Source organism: Xiphophorus hellerii, chromosome 11 (genome assembly GCF_003331165.1).
Source record: "Xiphophorus hellerii strain 12219 chromosome 11, Xiphophorus_hellerii-4.1, whole genome shotgun sequence".
NCBI lineage: Eukaryota > Metazoa > Chordata > Actinopteri > Cyprinodontiformes > Poeciliidae > Xiphophorus > Xiphophorus hellerii.
The window spans coordinates 863,028-887,385 of record NC_045682.1 but is presented as its reverse complement, the minus strand read 5'-3'; the positions used below and the strand labels follow the sequence as shown (position 1 = coordinate 887,385).

The window sequence follows — 24,358 nt, the reverse complement described above, 5'->3', positions numbered from 1 at the left end:
GCCTCCTGGACGCCTCCCTGGTGAGGTGTTCGGGCCACATCCCACCAGGAGGAGGCCCCGGGGAAGACCCAGGACAAGCTGGAGGGACTATGTCTCTCGGCTGGCCTGGGAACGCCTTGGGATTCCCCTGGAAGAGCTGGAAGAAGTGGCCGGGGAGAGGGAAGTCTGGGCCTCCCTTCTGAAGCTGCTACCCCCGCGACCCGATCCTGGATAAGCGGAAGAAGATGGATGGATGGATGGATGGATGGATGGATGGATGGATGGATGGATGGATCTTCAGTCAGAGGCTTCTTCACGTGTTGCAAGACTGAAAGCTATCGGAAATCCATCTTTCATCAACTTGGATGATGAGCTATGACACATTTAATTTACCTTTGGGATAAATTAAGTTTTGTGTTAATGGAATTGGAATTGAACTGAACGTAGAGTTTGAGATTGAGTTCTGGGGTTTCTGCAGTTTTTGTAAACATTACACATAAAGACTTTGTGTTGAATTTGCAGAGACATTCACTCAAAAGGAAAGGGTTAAGTAGTGCCTCAAGATTGGGAAAAAATGAATACAGACCAAAATACTAGAGCAAAAAGGGTGAAATCAAGGAAACTGGCAGATAATTGTGAATTTTTGCCACTCTTTTAAATCCAAGTGGACATGTTCTTGATTAAAATATGGATTTAACTCTGCTGCTGTCTCCAACGTTGTGCGGGGGAAATTTGCAGTCCATTGTCTCTTTTAGCTTCCTTACAAATCTATGATGTGAACTGATTTATTATTTTCCACCCTGCAGTGGTCTTTGTGCATATCCTAGTCAGGGAGAGCTTAAGTTACAGCAGTGGAACTGGAAACAAACAACCAGCACAATACACGCTGGCTGACATTTTTAGCCTCCTCCTTGGGCCCTGCAGTGCAGAGAGGAGTTTAAGATGAGATTACTGATGGATGAGGCGACTGCCCGCTAACACTCCTGCAATTTATGGCTGAGTGACTTCATGTCCTGTATAGTAATCCATTTGGGTAGACACTGCATCATTTTCTTGACAGCAGAATTAGGGTTCTGTGTGATTGCTAACCTTTGTTTATTGCACAAAGGCTTTGCAATATCCAATCCAGCACAAAGGCCAGGGATATTTTTCTTGCTTAGAGTGTTATGTAAAGCAGTTACAGTTGTTTCAGTCTAAGCATGCAGAGCAGAATGGTGACTCACTAAGGTATTCAATTTCAACCCAAAACACTGAACTTGCAGCACAATCCTCTTACAAAATACATACTTTAATGAAAAATAAGAAGTCTATTATTCATGGAAACACAAAAATTCACTCTGAATGTTGATGGGTGTTCGAACTTGTTTTGTTTTTTTCTTGGGATTTATGTACCCTTTTATCAAATTAAATTATAATTTTATTTTATAATAAAGAAAAAAGCAGTCTCACTGGGATCTATAATGAATTATTCTATCAATTTATTAAAAAGAAAATTATCAAAAAGTTTATTTCAGTAACAGCATTCAAAAAATGAAATTTAAATAGTTTCATTACACACACAGTGATCTATTTCAAATGTTTAATTTTGATGATAATGGTTTTACCACTAATGAAAGACATAGAATTCTGTTTCTCAGGAAATTTAACCAATAAAAAACATTGTTAATAAAGAAATATTATGACCCACACAATCATGGGGTGAACTGCTAACTTGACAGTCATACGAGACGGCCCTTTTTGTGCAGGCTGCCAATGACATGAAGGAAAGTAATGTTAAGAGAGAGTTGAGTGGAAGGAAAGTGTCATAGGAAAAGGTGCAAAAGCAACAGGGATACCCAGAGCTTTAAGACAAAAACAAAAGTCACTCAAGAGTTGTATATTCACTCAGGTTTTACTTGTCTCCTAGACTGCACAGAGGGGGAAATAAGTATTTGATACACTGATTATTCAAGTTTCTCACAAAGACCATAGAGGGTTGTAATTTCATTTTCATTAAAGGTACATCTCAACTGTGAGAAACGAAAAATTATTTTAATTAATGATAGAGGTCAGACATTAATTCTTGACTGATGTGAATTTTCTGTAAGACTTTCTCTCTCCATTCTTTGTAGGAAGGAAAACTTGAAAAATCCCATTTTCCCACTGATATCAGATGTACAACTGGATCCATCAGTAGGAGGTCTGAACCCTCTATATTGTGTTTCTGTGTTCAAAGCTTTGCAAGATCTGAATATGCCATATATGAGTGAATTTCACTTTAAATAGTTTTCAGTTAAAATTGTAGCAGTGCACTGTAATTAAAGGAGAACCTTACCTGCTGCTTTTAATGACTCATTATGTTATGCTCTTTTCTATTTAGCACTTCTTCTGCTGTCCGACTCAAAAGTCAGTGAAGGAGAAAAAAAGCTTGCTGCTAAAGAGGATCAATCATGAGATTCATTAATGAGGCTCCTGGCACATTAGCATTCATGTGCTAATGTGCTACTTACAATTGGCCAAATGTCCAATAAAACCTCTGAAGGAGATAAACACGATTGTATCCCGATGCTTTCTACCTTAGAGCCATACAAGTGAGAATGGATGCATGTGACTGCCAGATGTGGACCGGGCTGGATCTTTAGAAAGGTGTTTTTCATTTAGCTTTTTTTCTCATTAAATCTGCAGTAGGAAACTTTTGCAAAAATATGTTTTTACCTTATTTGTGAAAACTGTCACCATTTCACGACATTATGGTATGAGACAATCTATGAAAAAAATCAAACTCCTCCACCTCTTTTCTTCCCTTAAAAAATGCATCGCTCTCAGTTAAAAACAACCAATCAGAGCCAGAAGATGTGTAAATCAATGCTGCTCAATGTGCTAGTGGCAGGGAAACAATGTACCGTTCCAGGAAAACCATTTATCCGCCATCATCAGTGACTTTGCTAACTAGTCTTAGCATTTGTGGCAGGCTAAGTTGTGGTAAATCAGCTGTTGCAGAGAGCAAGTGGGAGCACAAGAGTGATTGACAACACTAAGACCCTCCTCTTTGCTTTGACTGGTTGTTTCTGAGTTTTGTATTTCTGCAGTTAAAACTGGAAGCGCTAGAAGGCAGAAGAGCTAAATTTTTTACACAGATTATCTATCTTACTGTTTACATAATCAAGGGACTCCAGATGAGAATTAGCTTGTACTATAATCTGGTACACAGCGCCTACATTGTCCCGTTTTAAATGAAGTTTATTATTCACAGTTTTAACAAATATGTAACAAACATGTTTTGTGTAAAAGTTACATGCTGCAGTTTTAACTCAAATTCAAAAATACCTTATCGATTCCAAAGATAAAAAGAGCAAAGTATGAAAAGTATTGGCAAAAATCAGTCCAACTACACAGCATCCAAAGCAAGAAAGAATAATTGTCCAAAATAAAGTAATATTTCCCTCAGAAAGACAGAAACGAAAGCTTGAAAAAAGAAAAAATTCTAACTGAAAATACAGAGCTACTCCATCGGGCTGCCACACTGAGCAGCGCAAATCCAGAATTGAGAATTTAATTTAATGCGGAATAGAATATCACGCTGAAGCTGAAATTATGAGAAACTGGTGGATTTAAAGGCAGAGAAGTATATTTTTATTGTTTCAGAGGGGTTTTTTTAATCAACAGCAGTCACATGTTAGAAAAAATTATCTTTCACTACACTTCCTACAAATCTCCACTTTTTATTTTGTATATATTGGCGTAAACATACAGTTAAACCTGATGTGGTAGCAATAAAGAAACAAAAAGCTTTTATTTAAAATGTTATTTCCTGTTTCAATTTAAATAGTCCACATTATATTTGCTCTCCTTGCTTCTTCTGCTTGGGTTTCTTCTTTTTGCCAGCTTTCCTGTCAGGTTGCGTTTTGCTCTTCTTGGCCGGGTTGGTCTGTGAAGCAGCAGAACTATCGGCCGATCGTTTCTGTTTAGTCTTCTTGTCTTGTTTCTCTTTGGCCATTCCTTTCTGCTCCCCTGGCTTGGTGGCCGGGGCCGACTTCTCCCCTGTTGGCTCCAAAACAGGCTTGTTGCGCTTTTTACGTTTTTTTGTTTCTGGCAGGAAACCTTTCATCTTCTTGGGAGCGGCCGCCTTCTCGCTGTCCTTGTTGGGCTTTGTCTTGTCAACTTTGGGCTTCCTAGAGGCAAAATATATAAGTTATAACCAAATGAAATGATCAATTTTATAAGCTACACCAGACTGTAAATTAGGGCTGGAACAATTAATTGTGATTAATCAATTATTAAAATAATTGTTATCTAATTTAGTAATTGATAAATTGTTAAATGAAATATAAAGACTGAAAAAAGGCCACCTCTCCTTAGGCTGCCACCTTATCGTGGTGGAGGGGTTTGAGTGCCCCAATGACCCCTGGTAGGGTCAAGAAAGGCAGACAGGTCCTAGGTGAGGGACCAGACAAAGCGCCAGAAGAGCCTTATGATGGACAAGAACTTTGGACTTCGTGTTCCCTCGCCCAGAAGTGGGTCACCAGGGCCCCACTCTGGAGCCAGGCCTGGAGGAGGAGCAGGATGGCGAGCGTCTGATGGCCGGGCTTTTACCCATGGAGTTCGGCCGGGCTCAGCCCGAAGAGGAGACATTAGTTCCCCCTCCCATGGGCCCACCAACTATGAGAGGGGCCAAAGGGGTCGGGTGCATTGTGAGATGGGTGGCGGCTGAGGGAGGGGGCCCTGGTGGTCCGATCCTCGGTTGCAGAAGCTGGCTCTTGGGACGTAGAATGTCACCTCTCTGCTGGGGAAGGAGCCAGAGCTAGTGTTTGAGGTTGAGAGGTTCTGGCTAGAAATAGTCTGTCAGGTCCCAGGGAAGACCCAGGACACGCTGGAGGGGCTATGTTTCTCGGCTGGCCTGGGAACGCCTTGGGATTCCCCCGGAGGAGCTGGAGGAAGTGGCTGGGGAGAGGGAAGTCTATGCCTCCCTTCTTAAGCTGCTACCCCTGCATCCCGACCCCGGATAAAGCGGAAGAAAATGGATGGATGGATGGAGAAAAGGCCAATTGCTGAGGGAACAACACACTTGAAGCAGAAGGTAAGCCAAAACTGTACATAAATATAAACATATTTTGCATTTTTATATATATACAGTATATACTGTATATATATATATATATATATATATATATATATATATATATACAGTATATACTGTATATATACAGTATATATATATATATATATAAAACCTTTATAACAGCAAATATGTTCAACCCAAAACTCCTCAAGTGACATAATTGTAGCTTCATTTGTTTCAAATCTTGCAAAAATATTTATAAAGCACCTTTTACTATCCAATTATTAATTGGTTAATTGAAACGAATTGAAGTTTAGGCAATAAAATATTTATTTTCTTATTTAAAAATTTTTATTTGCATAGTTTAATGCATTTCTAATATTGTATTAACATTTTATTTAAGGGATTATGTCAAAAATCTGCAGAATGTGCCTATCTTTTATCCGATTAATCATCTGATTAATTAATACAATAATCAATTACTAAAATAATTGTTAGTTGCAGCCTGACTATTAATACAAAAAATTGTGTTTATAAAAACATCTCTATGATTTACATCACTCCAAAGTGTTTCATCACGGCCCAGTAGGTGTCCTCCAGTTTTCCCGTCTTCTTGAACGAGACATTGCTGGTCAGGGACTGCAGGACCTTCTTTAGCTGCTCCAGGTCCACAAACAATTTCTGCACAAATAGAAAACTTAAAAACTGCATTGTGTTGATTTTTTTTTTTCTTTTGAGTCCAGATTTATTTGATCACCATGAGCCCACCCACCTGCTGGTGAATGTGCTTGACCACAAACTGACAGAGCTCCAGGGTTTTGACCAGCTTCTCTTTGGCCGCCTTGCTCTCAGCTTGGCCGACCTGAGCCAGACTCTGTAGGCAGAACACAACAGAGACGTTATATTTCAATTCATGTTGGTCCTGCCAATTATGACCAACATAATTAGCAGAACCTACATTTCAAAGTTTGTCTTAAAATGTTCAAGACAAACCATTAAAGGGAACCTTTCAAGCAAAATTCACAATTTCTAGTTTTTATACTTCTGTTTGGGTCTGTCTGCAAAACAGGCCATTTCTAAAACCTCCCGATTGTTAAGTCACAATCACTGTGGCACTGTGGCGTTACCTGGTCCCATTACCTAGCAACCCAAGCAGAGCTGCGCTGTACAATGGTTGCTGGAAGAGACAAGTATTTTGCCTTTTCCAGCAATTCTAAAAAAACACTTAAAAAAACATTTAAAGTACATTTACAAGGAAAAGACCAGACAAGAAGTAAATCTTATTGTATTTTAGCAAATATTCTATTTCCCAAGTAAGTTTTTTTTTTGTTGTTGGTAAATGTAAATACTTATTTTTTCTTTAAGAGACCTAAATGATGGTCTCACAGCTCTCATGTGTCTTTAAGAGACCTTGCATTTGTGATAATATTTCATTGGAAGCATTTGATACCCCATATATTATGGATAGACATTTTAACTTAATTTGAACTCTTTGCATTTCAGATTTGTCTCCATGTATTTGCCCTTTTTAAGTTTTCAACAAAAACTTTAAAAGTTCATTATAATCCTAATGATTATGATTAATTAATGATTATTAATCATAATCATTATGATTCTGGTTAAAAATCCTAATCATAAATATCAAATATCAAAATAAGCTGTTTAAAACAAGCTTATCTTTGCACCTTTTAATCAAAAACAGCAACTCAAAAACATTATCTGAAACTACAAGAAACGTTTTTTTATCTTACTTTCAAAATAAATATGCAGGAAACTCTCAGAAATCAAGGACAGAGAAGACAGTTAAGGAGGACAGGACTGTTCTGTTCTTGCGTTTATTTCAGGAGCAAAGGCACCAGAGGAGGAGCTGTTCTGGGACGATTTACAGGAGCATGTAATTACGCAAGTCTTCACCCTCCGCTCTCTGGAGGACGCAAGGAGGACAGCGAGAGGAGCAGCGCCTTCAATTATCATTTATCACTGCACCATGCAATCTCATAAAGGTTCCAGATTAATGTAATTAGAACGCAAACAGGCTTGAAGCTTGCATTTGAATGAATATTTCTGCTCAAAGTGGAACCGTGGTGTGCAGCGGCTGCCTTGTGTGCATGAATAAGACTTTCAATCAGTTCCACAAGCAGAGAGGGACAGAATTTAAACAGGAGGAGGCAGACCTGGCTGCTGATTGGAGTTATTGAGCAGGAAGTGAAGAAAAAGTCTGATTAGTAAATGTAAAATAATCTAAATACAGTTCCAACAAACTGCTAGTTAAGGTTTAACTCATGCTTTGCTAATGGTTAGGTAACTAAGGGTCAATTTGTTTGTCTAGAAAGTCTGGTTTGTTTTGGGAAGAGTGAATGCACAATTAAGCCTGTCGCAATAAGCAAAATATCAATTAATTGCACGGTAAATTAAAACAAGCTCTATAATTTCCATTTGCATGATTATTTGTTTTTAACGAGTTTTTCTTTCTTTCTACCAAAGGCTGGAGTATTCAGCACTACTTGAAAATGTTCTCAAACAATATTATTGTTTATTGCAACAACTCTTGGGACAATTTATTGTCCAGCAAACTTTGTTATGTTGACTGATCTGAAAAAACAAAGAAAAAACAACAAAAAATACCCACTCTGGTCTGTCTAAAAACACAGGTCTCAGTTCAGTTGGAGTGAACTCTGATGTGGTTCATATGTGAATGCCAAGTGGACTGCAAACTGCTCCAGAAGCAGCAAGCGGACTATAGCACAGGGCATTCTGGGTAAAGTCAACCAAAACAAAGAAGCGAGGTAGAATAGCAGAAAATCTAACAATTTAAGTCCCCAATCAAACCGAGTTAGGGGTGAAAACACCCTAAGTTACCAAATAGGTTGCGTCCTCCAAGCCTAGAGAAGTGGGATTTAGACTGGACCTTCACTGATGGATTTCATTGATTTGATGGAGATGTGTTTCCTTACCAAAACCAGCTGCGCTGAGACCTTCTCACAGAGCTGCGTCCACTCATAGCTGCTCAGAAGCTGCTGGATGTCTTTGCTCTGCATTGCCCGCAGGACCAACACACACGCTTGACACTACATATAAAATGAGATCCATGAAAGCAAGAGTTATGTTCCTTGTAATCAAATTAGTTCAATTAATTTACTCTTACTTGATTTTTGCCAGTTTGAATACAAATAAGAATTTGTACATGTTAAATGTTAAATTATCAGTGTTTGGTTTTATTTATACCTTATTTTGTGTTTGGGAAGGATTTTACCTGCTGATGTTCCCGGACTCCTGATGTGATGTGCTGCACAGCCGTATCCAGGAGGTTCACACAAAAAACCTGGACCAACCATCACAAAGTGTCATGTATGCTCTGAACGAGACACTATGAGTAAAGATGTGCACCTGGACTCACAGGGAATCTGGTGAACAGGTCGGTGAACATCTGAGAAGTCAGAGGACTCTTCCTTCGGCTCATGAAGGAGATCAGAGCCTCTCTGAAGAGGCTCGACACCCGATCCACATCCACGTTCCCCATAAACTTTGGCTGTGGTTAAACACGACATGAGACAGGCGTGAGGTTCAGACTTTCTGTCTGAGAAGTTGGCAAAAAGAGAAAGCTTTAAATTCAGACAAGTCAAGCTAGACTCCCATTTAGCTGCTTCTGAGTCCTGAAATCCTTCCTGCTGGCTCACTTCCCACTCATGACAGGATAAAATGACAGCCAGTGGGAAAAAGCCCATCAAATGTGCCGCTCTGCTGTACACTAACCATCTTGTTCCTGTCAGAGCTGCTCTCACTGAAACTTCTTCACTTTCTCTTCAGTTTTTACCTGTAAATGAGTTTTTTTAATGTACCAAGAGATTCACTGCAGATTTCCTGATTCTATATATGAGCAGCTGGTGAATGTCAACATATTTGAATTAGGGTTGAAACTATTAATCAGATTAATTGATTATTGAAATAATAACCTTTTTATTACTGCGGACCGGTCAAGACTTGGCAATTTTTGCTGCAGCTGGGAGGGAGGGGGCTGGGGGATGTCAGATAATACTTCTGCATGTTGGTGTTCCCACTAAAGCCTTTTCTCCTCCCACCCCCCCGATTTTTCCTTTACGACAATCTTACAACGTCCTACAGTGTGTGGTGTGTTACGTGGTGGTGTCAACATTGTCTTGGCCCGATTATCGCAGCCTATGGGGTTTTCCCTGACAGGAAGCGAGAACGCAGCCTGTTGAATGTGACAGGTAGCCAATCAGAAAGCGCGGTGATGTAAGAACGGAGGGAATCCCAAACAGTTGACACCTCCGATGTCCATGTGGAAATGTTTATTATACGTAAAGATCATTTTTATATATGTTTATTATATGTGGTTATGTTTATTCAGTTAAAAATGTTAACTACGAAAAAACATAACTCACCTCCAAATCATAGTGCAGCAAATAGAGCGGCTGCTCCTGCCGTCTTTTATCAAACTCCTTTTTTTTTGTTTAATCTTTTATCGCTTAAAATGAGTCCACAAACTATCACTGCTGCTTCTACATCGTCATGGCAATGTTATGACCTTTTTTAGGTCATAACATGGCCAAAACATTTCAAATTAAATTGTTTTTTATTTGTCCTTGTTTGATTATTTTAAATTCATCTATGGTATGTTGGGGGTTTTACTGGATTTTCTTCTGGAATCGGGATGTTGGTGAGTGGAATCGGTTCGTGTGGTGTGTTGCTCCTGCCGTATGGCTGGACACACGAACCGATCGAACCTGTTGGACTTTTATCGGCTCGTGTCGTGTGTGGTCACAGAGGTTTGGAAAATCGTCCAACAATCCTTAAATCGTGCCGTGTGAACCAGACCTAAAACTCACAAGCTCTACTCCTCTCATCTCATCTGGACCACTGCCCTAACGCTCTCTGACTCTGGTTGCTATGGTAACGTTTACATATCCCTTCAAAATAAAATACAGATACGCCACAGAAAAGAACATTTTACTTTCGTGAAAATTTTAACTCACGATAACAACTAATGGAGCCCTGAGCTTATTTCTCTGCAACCAGACAGTCCCATCTGGGAGTGATGAGAGACAATGACACCCGAAGTGTTGCTTATGCACAGGGTGCTTGGTCTCTACATGGCGAAGCAGTTTGAAGGCTTCATTCCCTCATTAGCGAGCCGGTCACCATATCATGCAGAGCGGGCTTGGAATGTGGGAATAACCTACTGGCATAAATCCATTCTCCTGTCTCTTCTCTGGGCCTTTTCCCCTCGCAAAGAAACTTTCCTAAGACATCTGATATGTTTCTTACTCATTTTGCTGCTTGTGGGCTCAATGTTGGTGCGCAAGACGTAACCGAGAGAATCTGGTTAAAGAATTTTCAAAAGTAAAGAATCCTCCAGACTCAAATAATACATAAAACGGAAATATTTAATTATTTCTTGCCCAATTGGTCCACGGACCCTTCTGTAGGTGACCCATATGGTAGGACCATAGACTTTGATGCATCTGTCCTAGGTTCTATTCCCAGTCCTGGTCCTTTTACTGCGCTCAGTCTAGCTACTGATGAATAAAGATGACTAGTGCCTAAAAACCAGCCCTCCCAAAAAACATTTGTTTCATAATCCCTTTTTTGTTGTCTAGTGAAATTTGTCCTACAGGACAAATTAAATGAACTGAACTTATACAGTGCTTTTCCAATCATTTTGAGCACTCAAAGTGCTTTACACTAGAGTCACATTCACCCACCAATACACAGATCAGTAGGCAATTTGGGGATAAGTCCCCAGTGGCTCATCAACATGTGGCTGGAATTGAACCCACAACCTTCCGATCACTAGACAACTACTCTACTCATAGAGCCACAGTTGCCTCAAAAGGCCATGTTATGATCTTTTTTTAGGTCATAACATGGCCAAAACATTTCAAATTAAATTGTTTTTTATTTGTCTATCAAATGAAGCCTAGGCGCAAATTCAAACTGGAAGACTCTTTTATCCCCACCGGGACCCGTTAATTGAAGCGACCTGCCCACAATCGTCGACCTATCAACGCCGGACCAAGCCACGTCACGTCCAATCACCGACCAAGTCCCAGCTGATAAGGACCTTCATCCATGGTGTCCTTCGCTCTCCAGCCGAGCTCAACCTGTTCAGCTGCACGCCTCAGCTCTCAGTCAGCCATCTCACCAGATCCTTTTCGTCGTCATTGCTCGTCCTTCCACCTCTAATGTCAGTCACAAAAGCCGCTTAGCCGCGGGCTCGGCGCCTTCTTTTCCTTCAGACGCTCCTCAGATGGAAGAAGAGTTCCTTACGGTCCAGGCCTCATTCATTCCAGACAGCTTCTCCCGCCGCTCTCTCGCCGATCTGGGATCTACCGGCCCTCGCTCCTATGCCACCCGCTTCACGATCTGTCTCTGGCAAGTGGACACATAATCCCACCGTCTACGTTGCATACATCCCCTGGCAGCCTTTCTCCGCCCCGGCCGGGCCGCAACGTCTCGCTGCTTCGATCTACGCTGCCGTTTCCTCCCAGCTCATCGTCCACCATCTTCCTTTCCACCGCCAGCGTTCATCGCACCGCCTTCCCACTGGTTCCCCGCTTTGGCTCAAATCCGCATGGCCGCTGTCAGCCCGCCCGTCAGCACCTCCCATCGGACTTCCCACGCCACGCCCGCCTCGGGCTTCGGGGGTAAGATGTAGCCTTCACGTGCCTCATTCACTCTTTACAACGCGACAAAACGTAGGAACTTTATTAGTTTATCCCCTTCCTGAACTCGCAGGCCCTACTCGCATGCGCCTTTCAGGCTGCGTTCCAAACTTCATCATTCTTACATCAATTAGTTACATTGGGGGCTTCCGTACTTCCCATGCATGTGTTCTCGCTCTTTTTCGCAGTTAAAACTGCTTATCTGATGTTTTCATGTCGTGGCCTTTTTCTCCAAGCCGCCTTTAAACGCATCATGAGTGCTGAGACGCTCGCGCTGGGTTACCCAGAGGGCAGCGAAGGAGAGCGCAGGCGCGTTAGAACCTCGGCAACAATCAGCAAACGCAAAGAACCGTGCAAATGTTTCCCCAAACCAACCGACTGAGGCGAATAGGGCCGTTTGATACAGGCAATCATAGCTAAAAGTTCACTCTCATAAATACAGATAGCTAAAAGGCGACTCTAGCACTTCAGTTAGCTAAAAGGCGACTCTAGTACTACAGATGGCCAAAACGTGACTAGTAATTCAGTTAGCTAAAAGGTGACTCTAGTAATTCAGTTAGCTAAAAGGTGACTCTAGTAATTCAGTTAGCTAAAAGGTGACTCTAGTAATTCAGTTAGCTAAAAGGTGACTCTAGTAATTCAGTTAGCTAAAAGGTGACTCTAGTAATTCAGTTAGCTAAAAGGTGATTCTAGTAATTCAGTTAGCTAAAAGTCGACTCTAGTAATACAGATAGCTGAAAGTCGACTCTAGTAATACAGATAGCTGAAAGTCGACTCTAGTAATACAGATAGCTGAAAGTCGACTCTAGTAATACCTTAAGCTCGTTGACAAGTAGCCTGCAGGCTGCCGATGTTGTGGTACATGTTCAGCCTCGTAGATTCATTTCGCCCTACCCGTTAAATTTTATCCTGAGCCAGGGCGGTTCTCCGCTAATAAGCAAGCTGTTCCATTTTCTCATATTTCAAGCTCATGTCCCGTCCAGTGCTTTTACGCTTCATCTCTCATCTGAAATCTGCATACCATTTTTCTCAGATTATCCTGCCACTTCCTGGTTCACTCAGCTTGTTCTCTAGCTCACTCAGGTTCCAGGCCCAGATGCGTTCGTTCCATCTCGCTTCTGAACTAATCATCATAAAGCACCCTCCGGTTTCCCTTACGGATTCGTTAACACGGCCATCAGCACTTACAAGCCGCCCTGAAGCCACGGCTTTTTATAAAGGAACCAAACCCCCTCATCATCGCCTGGGTCCAAGTCAAGTAGTCGCACGGCACTTTTCAACTAGCCAGCCAAATCAATCAATCAAATTCCTATCGTATAGCATGTCGTAAATGGATTAACATAAATGCGCTTTAAGAGCTCAGGAAACCGTCCGATTCACATTTACCTTGATTGGTTCCTTGTACTCTCAAACTGCATCAGCCGTTGTCGTAAGAGCTCACGTTCAGCGTTATGAAGTAATCGTTAGAGGCCGTTCAGAGCTGTTTGTTCAAGAGACCGGGAGCGGGTCAACGAATAAAAGTAAGTTTTCTCCGCGTTCAAGCAGGATTCGTATATCCGAGCAACTTAAATTCAGGTATGACAATCTAAAGAGTTATCATCACGATAACGTTTTTGCGGTTTATTTGTCGTCTCGCTGCCATCTGCTGGTACAAAAAAAAAAAAAAAAAAAAAAAAATTAACTCCATAGCGAGTGAAAATAATAGCTTCATTCGTCTCATCTTCTGTATTTCTCGTAGACCACTCTCAGCTCTATTTAATAAATTTCGAACCAGAAATCTCTCCTCTCATCCCTTACCGGATGCTTGTGGCTGCTGTAGTATTTAAAGATCTCACTCAACAAAGCTTTTTAGCAGCAAGGTGTCTTCAGTGCAAGTGCTTTTATATCATAACAGCTCAAGAACCAAAGTCATGCATAGGGAAGCAACAAACAAAATATGATATCAAGTCAAGTTCCATCATTAACTTTGTAATTGAGCATGTTTCCAATACATTCTAAACAGGCGGGTTTTAGTCGAGATTAATCAAAGTCGTGTTTCAGCTGTTTTAAGGTCTCCCGGGAGTTGCTCCAATCCGCGGGGTTTAGATGCTGAATGCTCCTTCTCTTTCTGGCCTGGTCCCAGGGTCGTAGAGCGGCTCAAACCGAAAGACCTCATGAGCCTGGGAGGTTGATACTTTACGGCAGATCCTCATTGTTTTGTGGTGCCAAGTCGTTCAGTGATTTGCAAACTAACAACGGTATTTCAAAGTCAATTCTTTGGGCAACAGGGAGCCAGTGTCGGGATCTTAAAACTGGCGTTTCATGCTCCATCTTCCTGGTTTTTAGCGAGAACGCGATCAGTAGCATTTCTGATCAGCTGCAGCGTTCGATTGATTTGTCGGAAAGACCCGCGAAGTCGCGTGGCAGTAACCAATGTAACTGAAGATAAACACATGGATGATGATCTAGATCTGGCGAGTCGTTGTTCTTTATTCCAATAAGTGCAAAAAATTTTACATAATTTATATATGGGCATATATATATAAAAATCCCCAGTTCATCTTCAGTATTCTTTTCACGTAATGAGTATCTCTCCACCGTGTTCGCAGCTTCCCTCAGTGCCAGACGAGCACTGCACGATCCACTGGTGGTGGTTGGTCAACCTCAGGCAAAAGTGCACACTCTTATGCAGCAAACGTGATGCATGTCCTTCCCCCCATCGTCCTTCACACTTTTATTTTCAGGTTCATTCTAGAATGATCTTGTCTTTCGCCCGTTTCCTCTAACGTCACCCTCTGAGTCTGATCCTAGCATCAGCATCCCACCTTCAGTAGCAGGCAGTTATTTTCTCACTCTAGTCTATTCATTCTCCCATCCTCTTTTGCTATCTCACAGCTAGCTTCTTTCCACCACCTAACATATCTTTTCATAGCATCCACTTTACCTTTGTTCACCTTCATCTACCATCTTCTCGTCTCTTACCTCTATCTCTGCAATCATCTTCTAATTACTCCTCGAGACATAGCCCGTAAGCCCCTAGTTAGCCTAGCTCCTCCTGCCTCTAATTCTGAGCTTCGGCCCCGGCCTCAGCTCTTTTTGGGGGGATCTCATTCTCTATCAGTAATATCACTCCATAGTATCATTATTTCACCTCTACTGGCCTTCACCCATCAGCATTCCACCTTCCCTTGCCCCGCTGTGTCCCCGCTCACCCATAGTGATCACTCTTCTCCCAGCGGCACTTCTCCCTATGCCTCGAACCATTCCCAGCTGTCCTTCAGCCATCTGCCTCTCTCCTCTAATGCTTCGCTGCGCTTCCAGCTTGCTTCTTTTTCTAACCAGCTGCCCCTCATCCCTTGTCCTGTTCCTTCCTCTGCTGGTCCCTTCCATGTCTTCGTTACCTCCTAAGCCCTGCCGCTACCAGCTGGCTTCTTTTTCTAGCCAGCTGCCCCGTATCCTTTTCCCCGCTCCATCTCCTCTATTCAATGCGTCCCTTTATCTTAAGCCCTGCTCCCTCTATCCTATACCCTGCTTTAGTTAATGCTGGCGTTTTTTAACCAGCATCCCCCATCATATGCCCTGCTCCCTCTATCCTACACCCCTCTTTAGTTAATGCTGGCGTTTTTCAACCAGCATCCCCTGTCTTATGCCCTGCTCCCCTCATCCTACACCCCTCTTTAGTTAATGCTGGCGTTTTTCAACCAGCATCCCCTGTCTTATGCCCTGCTCCCCTCATCCTACACCCTCCTTTAGTTAATGCTGGCGTTTTTCAACCAGCATCCCCTGTCTTATGCCCTGCTCCCCTCATCCTACAACCCTCTTTAGTTAATGCTGGCGTTTTTTAAACCAGCATCCCCTCTTCTAAGCCCTGCTTCTATCCCTTCATTCTCACTCCACGCATTCCCCGCCGGCTTTCCTATCATCATGCCCTGCCGTGTCCTCTGCCAACTATCGCCAGCCCACGTCCATCCCACTAGTCCCGCAGCATTTCCAGCCGGCTCATCCTCCAGCATCCCTATGCCCTGCGTTCTGCTACCCCATGCCCCGTTGTGTCCTCAGCCGGCCGTCACCTCCCAACATCCCTTCCTCCCTTGTCCTGCCGTATCCCCAGCCGGCTCTCACACCACGTCCCTATGCCCTGTGTTTTGTGTATTCTACCGCCTCTTGCCCTGCAGCATTCCCAGCTGGTCTTCACTTCCCGTCCTACTCTCCCCCTCCTTTAACTGTCATGTCACGTCCTTTACGTTATTAACTCGGTAGCCAAAGTCAGCGCAACTTCTTTCCCCCTTTTACTTTCTGCCTTATATTCACGGCCTCGGCCCCGGCCTCGGCCTCTTTTTGGGGGATGACGTTCCTAACAGCATCGGGGATGCTCATCTGAAGCCTATCGCTAACGCTGCGATAACCGTTATCCCCAGCCGGGGCCCGAGCGCCAAAGACTTTAAATTCTGTTTGTCAATAAACTCTTCTAATTGTCTTCTCATCTCCGTCTGAGTCTCTCCAGATTGAAATGAAGCCTAGGCGCAAATTCAAACTGGAAGACTTTTATCCCCACCGGGACCCGTTAATTGAAGCGACCTGCCCACAATCGTCGACCTATCAACGCCGGACCAAGCCACGTCACGTCCAATCACCGACCAAGTCCCAGCTGATAAGGACCTTCATCCATGGTGTCCTTCGCTCTCCAGCCGAGCTCAACCCACCACCACCCCTTCTCCTCCATTCGCCCGGTCCCGAGGCCCGCACCCTTCTTCAACCTCCACCACCAGTGCCGGGCCCCGGGGGATGACGTTCCTAACAGCATCGGGGATGCTCATCTGAAGCCTATCGCTAACGCTGCGATAACCGTTATCCCCAGCCGGGGCCCGAGCGCCAAAGACTTTAAATTCTGTTTGTCAATAAACTCTTCTAATTGTCTTCTCATCTCCGTCTGAGTCTCTCCAGATTGAACTATGAAAATTATGGCTTGATGGTTGTTACCCTCACAATAAATTGTTGCTACAATTTATCTATATTCACCTTAGTGTGATTAATCTAGATGCTGTTTCATTTTAGAAAATAGAACAAAAATAATAATATTCCACTTAAAAAAAACATTAAATAATTCAGCAATTAAGACAAATCAATGCTTGATGGTGAAAATATAAAATAAAATGTATATATATTATATAACAGAGTTTTCTTTTAACACTTAAGAACGTTTGTTTTATTGTTGCGGAGAAATACCTTAAAACCTGGGGAAGTAAAAGCTGTCATGTCTTTTTAATAATAAACTAATTAATTGAAAACACTGCAGATATTTTTTCTTTTAAAGCTAAAAATGTCAGGATCCCTTTTCATGAGATTCTTTTCAATTGATTTCAGACGCTTTTGAAGGCATCCGACAGCAGCTTCATCCTTCAGCTGTAAAGTCACTGTGAAAATGTGTGAGAGAGGCAGTAACTATTTCTATTGTGAACTATGCAGTTTATATTGGGCTGAGGACAATACTTAGCAAACATTATCTTATGAACAGCATTCTCCACAATGTTTGCATTCTTTCCCAATTAAAATGTGTGAAATCTTCAAAAGTAAATATATTTTTTGTTACATTTGCATAATTAGAATAAAAATATTTAGAATTATATTATTTAGAAACAGTACATATATTCAAAGATAGGAAAAGAAATCCCATGTAAAAAAATAATTTGTTGCTAAACAATCACTGGCAGAACATTTATCAGCAATTGTGAGTGATTGATCAGTCATAGCAAAGGATGCATCTGGGCTAAAAATACTACAAACAACACCTGAAAACCGCACGCAACATCAATACAGTATTTTCATCTAGTTTCTAGTGCAAATATGTTAGGACACTAAAAATAAGACAAATCCAACTTACAAATAACTTTTTAGCAAGATATAAGAGATCGGTTAAAAAAAAAAAAAGCTTATTAGTGAAATAATAAGGTGGTTCTCAACCTTTTTTGGGCCACTGCTCCCCTACCCGTTACCCAGGTCTGTTACAGCCCCATCAAAGAAGATGTAGGCTACCTCCACTGAATGTTATTTTATTATTATTATCATTATTGTTGCTGTTATGATGTTTATGAATTATTATAAAAAATAATTACAGAAAAACACATAACTAAATTACTAGTTTCCTAGAGAACAAAAACCCCCCAGTGTGAATAGAAATTATTTTTACAGGCGTCTAAGAAAACTGCAATGGAGATTCTGCAGCCATAACAGCAGCTAATCAGAACGGCTAAAAAAAAAAAGAAGAAAAAAAATATCAAATTTTTTCAGCTTTTTTTCTTTTTCTGAGCCATTTCGTGATACATTAGTTGCTAAATCTTGCACAAAATTGCCAGATAAAAGATGTACAACTGCACCAGTTTAAACTGAACATTAAATAATGGCAACTGCAACTGTATCAATCATAACTCTACTTGTCTTCAGTGTTTCTGTCAGTTTCTTGTGGTGCAGTCGGAGCTGAACTTTTCACTGTTTCAGCGCCGGATTCTCCATTTTCATACCCCGTTTTACATTTACTTCATTGCTCCATTCTATGGATGCCAGACTGACATAAAACCTGCTACAGCAGCAGAAAAAGTCCTGGTATACTGCTAAGTAAAATTTAAAAGCGATGGTACGACCATTGCATACTGGACCATTTAAAGCACAAGTGTTAGCTCTGCAAAATAAACACTCTCTACTAGGCCTGTCGCGATAAACGATAAATCAATTAATCGTACGATAAATTAAAACTATCAACCTCATTTCAATTATCGGCTTTATGTCTCTTCCGGCCTTTTTCTCTTTCTGTTGATGACACTGAATGAAAAAAGGCTCAACTCCGGTGCTCTTCACTGACTCCTCCCTTTCTCATTTCCTTAGTGTAAAGCCCAGCGCACACGACACGATCTTAGAGCTGTCGGCCGATTGTCGGCCCATTTTCAAAACCTGAGAGACCACACATTAGCCGACACAAATCCTAGGTAAAACGGCTCGATTGGGTTCGGTCCTGCCGTGTGGTGTCCAACAATGGGCACAAAATAATGACTACCAGTTCAGTTAACTAATTTTAAAACCAGGCATCAATCAATGCTTTACTACAATCTACCTGCAATGCCTGACTGAATGAAAATCATTATAACCTATTTACGTCACGTTAACAAACAGCTGAAAAGCTACCGGGTTCATCAACTGCGGTACCAATTTCGCTCCAACTCCTCCCCTTGTCATTTCTATATTCTTTGCACGAAATGTTGAATAAACATTAATGTTGTTTCCACATATCATCTCCAATGTCTGCTGGACTTCGGGTTGCGCCGTGTCAGCTGTTTGGGATTCCCCTCCGTAATTTCCCCTCAGAAAGCTGGAGGAGAATCTGTGCTTTCTGATTGGCTACCTGTCACATTCAACAGGCTGCGTTAAAGCTTCCAGTCCCGATTTAGATCGGAGTGGCCACAACGATCTACCGCAACACACCACACACTACAGGATGAGCGCTTACAAAATCGTAAGCAACAATCTTAGAACGCCTAACACTCTAAGATTGTCGTAAGGGGAAAATCGGGGCAAAAAACCTTGTAGTGTGAACTATTGCAACAGGTAGTCGATGTGCCCATCTTCTCTATTTAGATCTAATTATTACTGAAGGGCAACATAATATACAGACTTCATAATCTGCACTCTTTTGGTTGAATGCAGTATTTATTTCCACTTTGGCTTTATGTTGTTTAGGTTTTATTCAAGTACATTTTTTATTAATGGAGACTGAGAATCCGTTTTATTTTTGTTTTTGGTTGTTTTGTTTATTTTGTTTATCAATTCCAGTGTTAAGTGTTCTTTTGAAAACAAAGTGTATCTATCTTTGGCAGGAAATCGCATGGATTATTACGTCATTTCCATTAAATCAGTGTAAAAAGGTCTTCAAACAATATTATCGTTTATCGCAATAATTTTTGAGACAATTAATCGCTCAGCAAAATTTGCTATTGTGACAGGCCTACTCTCTGCCATAGTGTTACTGATGGAAGGATTTTGGACATTAATACATTTTTCAATATAAGTTGCTGCTATAATATGACCACACTGACAAAGTATAAAATCTACATACAATAAACCATAAAATTTTGGAAAAACTTTATTCTGACAAGAGACAAGAGAATCACAGCAAGGCTATCAGTCAGTGCAAGTCTGAATTGATACTGCGGTGGCAGGAGCACAGAGCTGTAGAGAAGCTAACAGAAACACTGAAGAGAAGAGTGGTCATCGATGGAGGCCCGGCCTCATAGTCACCTGATTCCACCCTGGAGTGGATGCAATTTTTTTTATCTTTACCTCAACGTGGCCAACTTTCTATTATTCCTATCTTGATTTGATACAGTAGGGGCTCCCAGATTTCCCCTATCTGTGCCCTCTGCACCCCACCCTTTTTCAGCCGTTATAACTATTTAATCCATTAATATGTCATAACGTGTTTTTCTGAGCATTTTATACATGTCACTGTTTACATCCTTATTGCTTATTCTATATGAATAAACATAATTATTTTTATTTTAAAGGTTACCGTATTTTCCGCACTATAAGGCGCACCTAAAAACCTTCAATTTTCTCAAAAGCCGACAGTGCGCCTTATAATCCGGTGCGCCTTACATATGGACCAATATTGAGCCACAACAGGTCTCGCAACTACGGTAAGCAGCCGCCGACTTCATTTTCCCCCGTAGAAGAAGAAGCGCGCGGTGCATGCTGGGTTTTGTGTAAAGACCCCAAAATGGCTCCTATTAAGAGACACGCTTACGACGTAGAGTTTAAGCTCAAGGCGATCAGTCACGCAGTAGAACACGGGAATAGAGCAGCAGCGAGAGAATTTAACATGAACGAATCAATGGTGCGGAAGTGGATATATATTGTGATTGCACTAATGTTTGATTTACTGTAACAGCATCAGACTGTTTTTTACGTGTTTATTGAATCGAGGAAAAGTTCCCCTCCACTATATGTTATACCTTGCTGTTGTTAAAAGATAAACTGTGTCACGAAAATACCACGTCACTGACTTTACCTCGGGGAAAATAATAAAACAGCTGTTTATTCATTTTGGGAATAAACGGAGTTTTCAGAACGCTGGTTTGTAATCTATTAATAAAGTTTGACTGACCTATCTGACTATTTTGTTGACATTCCCTTTAGCGCAGTTCAAGCTAATGGATGCATAACATAACCCCAGCCTCTACTGTAGCGTCTATTCTATGCGCCTTATAATGGAAAAAAGTTTTAAAATAGGCCATTCATTGAAGGTGCGCCTTATAATGTGGTGCGCCTTATAGTGCGGAAAATACGGTACATAAATGTTTGTTTATGTATTTATATTAGAGTAAAAGCTCGTTTACTCTGCCCCCCCCAAAGTAAGCCAAATTCCTCTGGAGCCGGGGCTGCACCGATGCTGTACATTAAAACATGCTTGCAGCCAAGTATGCTTTAATGTTACATATCACAGTTGTTCGCATGTAGCTCAAACTCTAAACTGGTATTGTTGTGCATCTAAGGTGTAAAGTTTACCTTCAAGCAAACATCTCCCTTTTGTAGATATTTCTGCCTGTTGTCCTCTGAACACTCCTGTTGAGAAATGTTGTGCTAGTGGAACAAGACTTTTGAACTTAAAATGTAGGAAATGTCTTGTTCTACTCCCAGATTATTTCATTGTAATCAGTACTTTTTTATCATTAAGGAATTATTGACTTAAAACAAAACTAACTTACTTGTTACTTGATCTTACTAGTTTTGTTTCATTTTGAGTGTAATAAGATAATTGCACTAGAAATTAGACAAAGATACTGGGTAAGATTTTGTGTTTTTGCAGTGTGGAAAGTGTCAGCTGCTAACACCTGCTGCCAAGTAAACCATCTGAATGTTGGGTGAAGCACCATGTGTTTCCTGTTTTCTCCTGTACCAATAATCTAAACATAGCAGCCTCCTACAGTGAGAAGGTCATGACAAGTGAAATCCAACCGTGAACTGGATCAAAGTGTGCAAACATACATCATTTACTGATGCTGTTGCTCCGTCAGCTGTAGTCTCCTCTTTGGTCTCAGTGGGTGGAGCGCCACGCAGCACCTTCACCACATAAAGAGAAGCACTAAAGGGAAACATAACATAAGCAATGAATTCACACAAACAGGTAAAAAAAAAATCTGCTTTCCTTTGCGAACTCTGCTCTTCCTTGAGGGGGTCAATAGAGGAGCGTTCACAAACACGGAGGGAGGCATGTGAGAAAGTTCAGCATCATTTTCTGTAGCCTCTTACCTGAAGTAGTAGAGACACAGAGATGAGTCTGACAGCTTCTGGGCTTTGCTCATCAGTTTGTAAAGCAGGTCGTGGAGCTCCCCCTGCCTGTCACCGGCAGTCCTGCAGTAAACTTTGGACCTGCACAAATGGTTCCTGGAAAAAAGAAGGAAAACGTTCAAATTAGGTTTAAGATTATTAAATTATAATGCTGCAAAGGTTTCGAACAAAAGCTTAGGGAAGCATCACCAGAACAGGGATTAGAACAAACTTAGAATCCAGAAAAACGACCTTAGCAACTACTTGTTTGACTTTTATTCCTCCAACCCAAAAAAGGAATTAGACCAGAGGATACTGACTTATACTTATCTACCAACCCTAGGAGAATCTAATTTATATACTTTAGATCAACATTATTAGACTTCTTTTAGACTCCTGTTTTTCCAACCCAGAAATGGAATTAGACCAGAGGATACTTAGCAACCCTGAACAGGAACACCTAGTTTACATACTTTAGATCAACATTATATTATTATACTTCTTTTGGTCTTTCCTTTGGTTTGTTATTTTGTTTGTATTTCCTTTTAATTCCTGTAAAGAATTTTGTATTCCCTTGTTGTTGAAAATGTGCTATATAAATACAATTACCTTTACCAGCAATTTTAATTATACCTGATGAGAGAAAATGTATTTTCTCTTTTAAAAGTTCTCTTTAAACTTTCATTGTTACTTATAGGGCAGCAAATAATGATTATTTTAGTAATCGATTAATATGTCAATTATTCTGATGAAAAAGGTAGCCACATCCATCCATCCATTACCATACACACTCAGTGTTTCCCCAAGAAAACTTGCCCTGGTAGTATTTAAACCGACACCCAGAGATGTCTGGAGCATTAGATCTTAGGAAAGGTTATTATAATTAAGTAAAAGTAACAAAACAACAAAAATTGAAATTGAGAAAACATTTTTAACTGAAATAAATAAAAATGGTAATAAATGGGAAAAAACTATAATTAAATTGAAGTATACCATGCGTTTATAAACTAAAACATTGAAATTATAGATATTATCCTTCATTTGGTGTTTATTTATTAGTCTTTTGAAAAGATATGAAATTGATTTGTTCCTCCACTCAAGCAGTTTCCATCACGTGTCAAGTGCAAAAGTTGGAGAAAAAACTTTTTATCCCCAACTTCAGTTGATTGTTTAACAATAATTGAATACATTTTTTGAAAATCATATTTTCTGTTGAGTATTAATTACCCAATTGATGTAATTAATACTCAAATTATTCAAAGGGTCAATATTTTGACATTATGAATTCTGCATTTAACCAAAGTATGATAAAAGTACACAAACTAAACTAAAACTAAACAATATTTAACTAATAAAAACTAGCTAAGACTAACAACAAGTCAGAATGGAATAAAAGTAACTATAATGAAAAACCCAAAACTATTATAATCCTGATCAGAGCCTGATGAGACAGTTTCTACCTGAAGATATCTGCTGCTCTGCGGAGGAAGTCCTGCTCCTGCTGCTCGCTCCCAGAACTCATTCCTCTGTCAATGATGTTTAGCAGCGGCTCCACTAAACCCAGAATGAGAGGACTGCCGGCCTGCCGGGCCACAAACACCTCAACCAGGTCCAACACCTGAAATGGACATGTTATCAGTGATGAGAGGTTTTCCCTACTAACTGGTGACCTACTTCAGGCATCTGAAGCAACCAATGAGATTAGTGTTGGGTAACAAATCAATGTTATTGATTAATCAATTTTTAGTCTTTGAAGGTTTCATTTTTGGAAAATCTGAACTTTGTTTCATCAGTGCACTTCTTGGATTTTCATAAGTGTGATGCCAGATCGCCCAGAGCTGCCATTTAGTTTGACAAGCATCTTTTACAGCTTCTATTTATTTGTACGTTGAATTCAGGTGAACTCTACAACAAAATGTCTGGCTAAGATTGTTCTTTTCTTTCTTTTTTTATCATTTAACTTTTTATTAGTATTTTTCACTTTTGTTTACATACACAATGTACATGAACACTTCACATTCAACTTAACATAAAACTTTAGCTTGGGAGCTATTCCTCTATTTGACCTTTGTCCCGTCTAGTTTGTCTAGTTCTTTATTTTTGTCGCTGTCTTTGGTCTTGAATGCTGTCCATTTCATCCACTTTTCTTCCATTTGTGTTTGTTGAAGTCTCAAACGATGTGTCAGTTTTTCCATAATTTAGATTTCTTCTATTATTCCAGTCCATTGTTCTTGACAAAGGGGGTCTGCCTTTCCCCATTTCCTCGTAATAGCTTTCTTGCTAGCTATTAACAATATCTTAATCAGATACCTGTCTTTTACCCTTACTTTGATATTGTTAAAATTGCAAAGATATAGTACCACAC

General features: G+C 40.7%; 1 protein-coding gene across 2 annotated transcripts in view; it reads right to left on the bottom strand.

Moving 5' to 3' along the window:
• Positions 1 to 1,854: 1,854 nt before the first annotated feature.
• mybbp1a (MYB binding protein (P160) 1a) overlaps positions 1,855 to 24,358 on the bottom strand; it is a 109,823-nt gene continuing 87,319 nt past the window's right edge. Inside the window, exons 19-27 of one of the 2 annotated variants that reach the window (XM_032576374.1) lie at positions 23,454 to 23,611; positions 21,976 to 22,110; positions 21,712 to 21,808; positions 8,415 to 8,546; positions 8,271 to 8,339; positions 7,972 to 8,085; positions 5,790 to 5,891; positions 5,574 to 5,698; positions 1,855 to 4,130 (exon numbers count right to left, since the gene is read on the bottom strand). In XM_032576374.1, coding sequence (XP_032432265.1) covers positions 3,794 to 4,130; positions 5,574 to 5,698; positions 5,790 to 5,891; positions 7,972 to 8,085; positions 8,271 to 8,339; positions 8,415 to 8,546; positions 21,712 to 21,808; positions 21,976 to 22,110; positions 23,454 to 23,611 — 1,269 coding nt within the window. In that variant the 3' untranslated portion in view covers positions 1,855 to 3,793. Of the gene's footprint in view, positions 4,131 to 5,573; positions 5,699 to 5,789; positions 5,892 to 7,971; positions 8,086 to 8,270; positions 8,340 to 8,412; positions 8,547 to 21,711; positions 21,809 to 21,975; positions 22,111 to 23,453; positions 23,612 to 24,358 lie in introns of those variants that run through there. The other variant, XM_032576375.1, reaches the window with a different exon arrangement.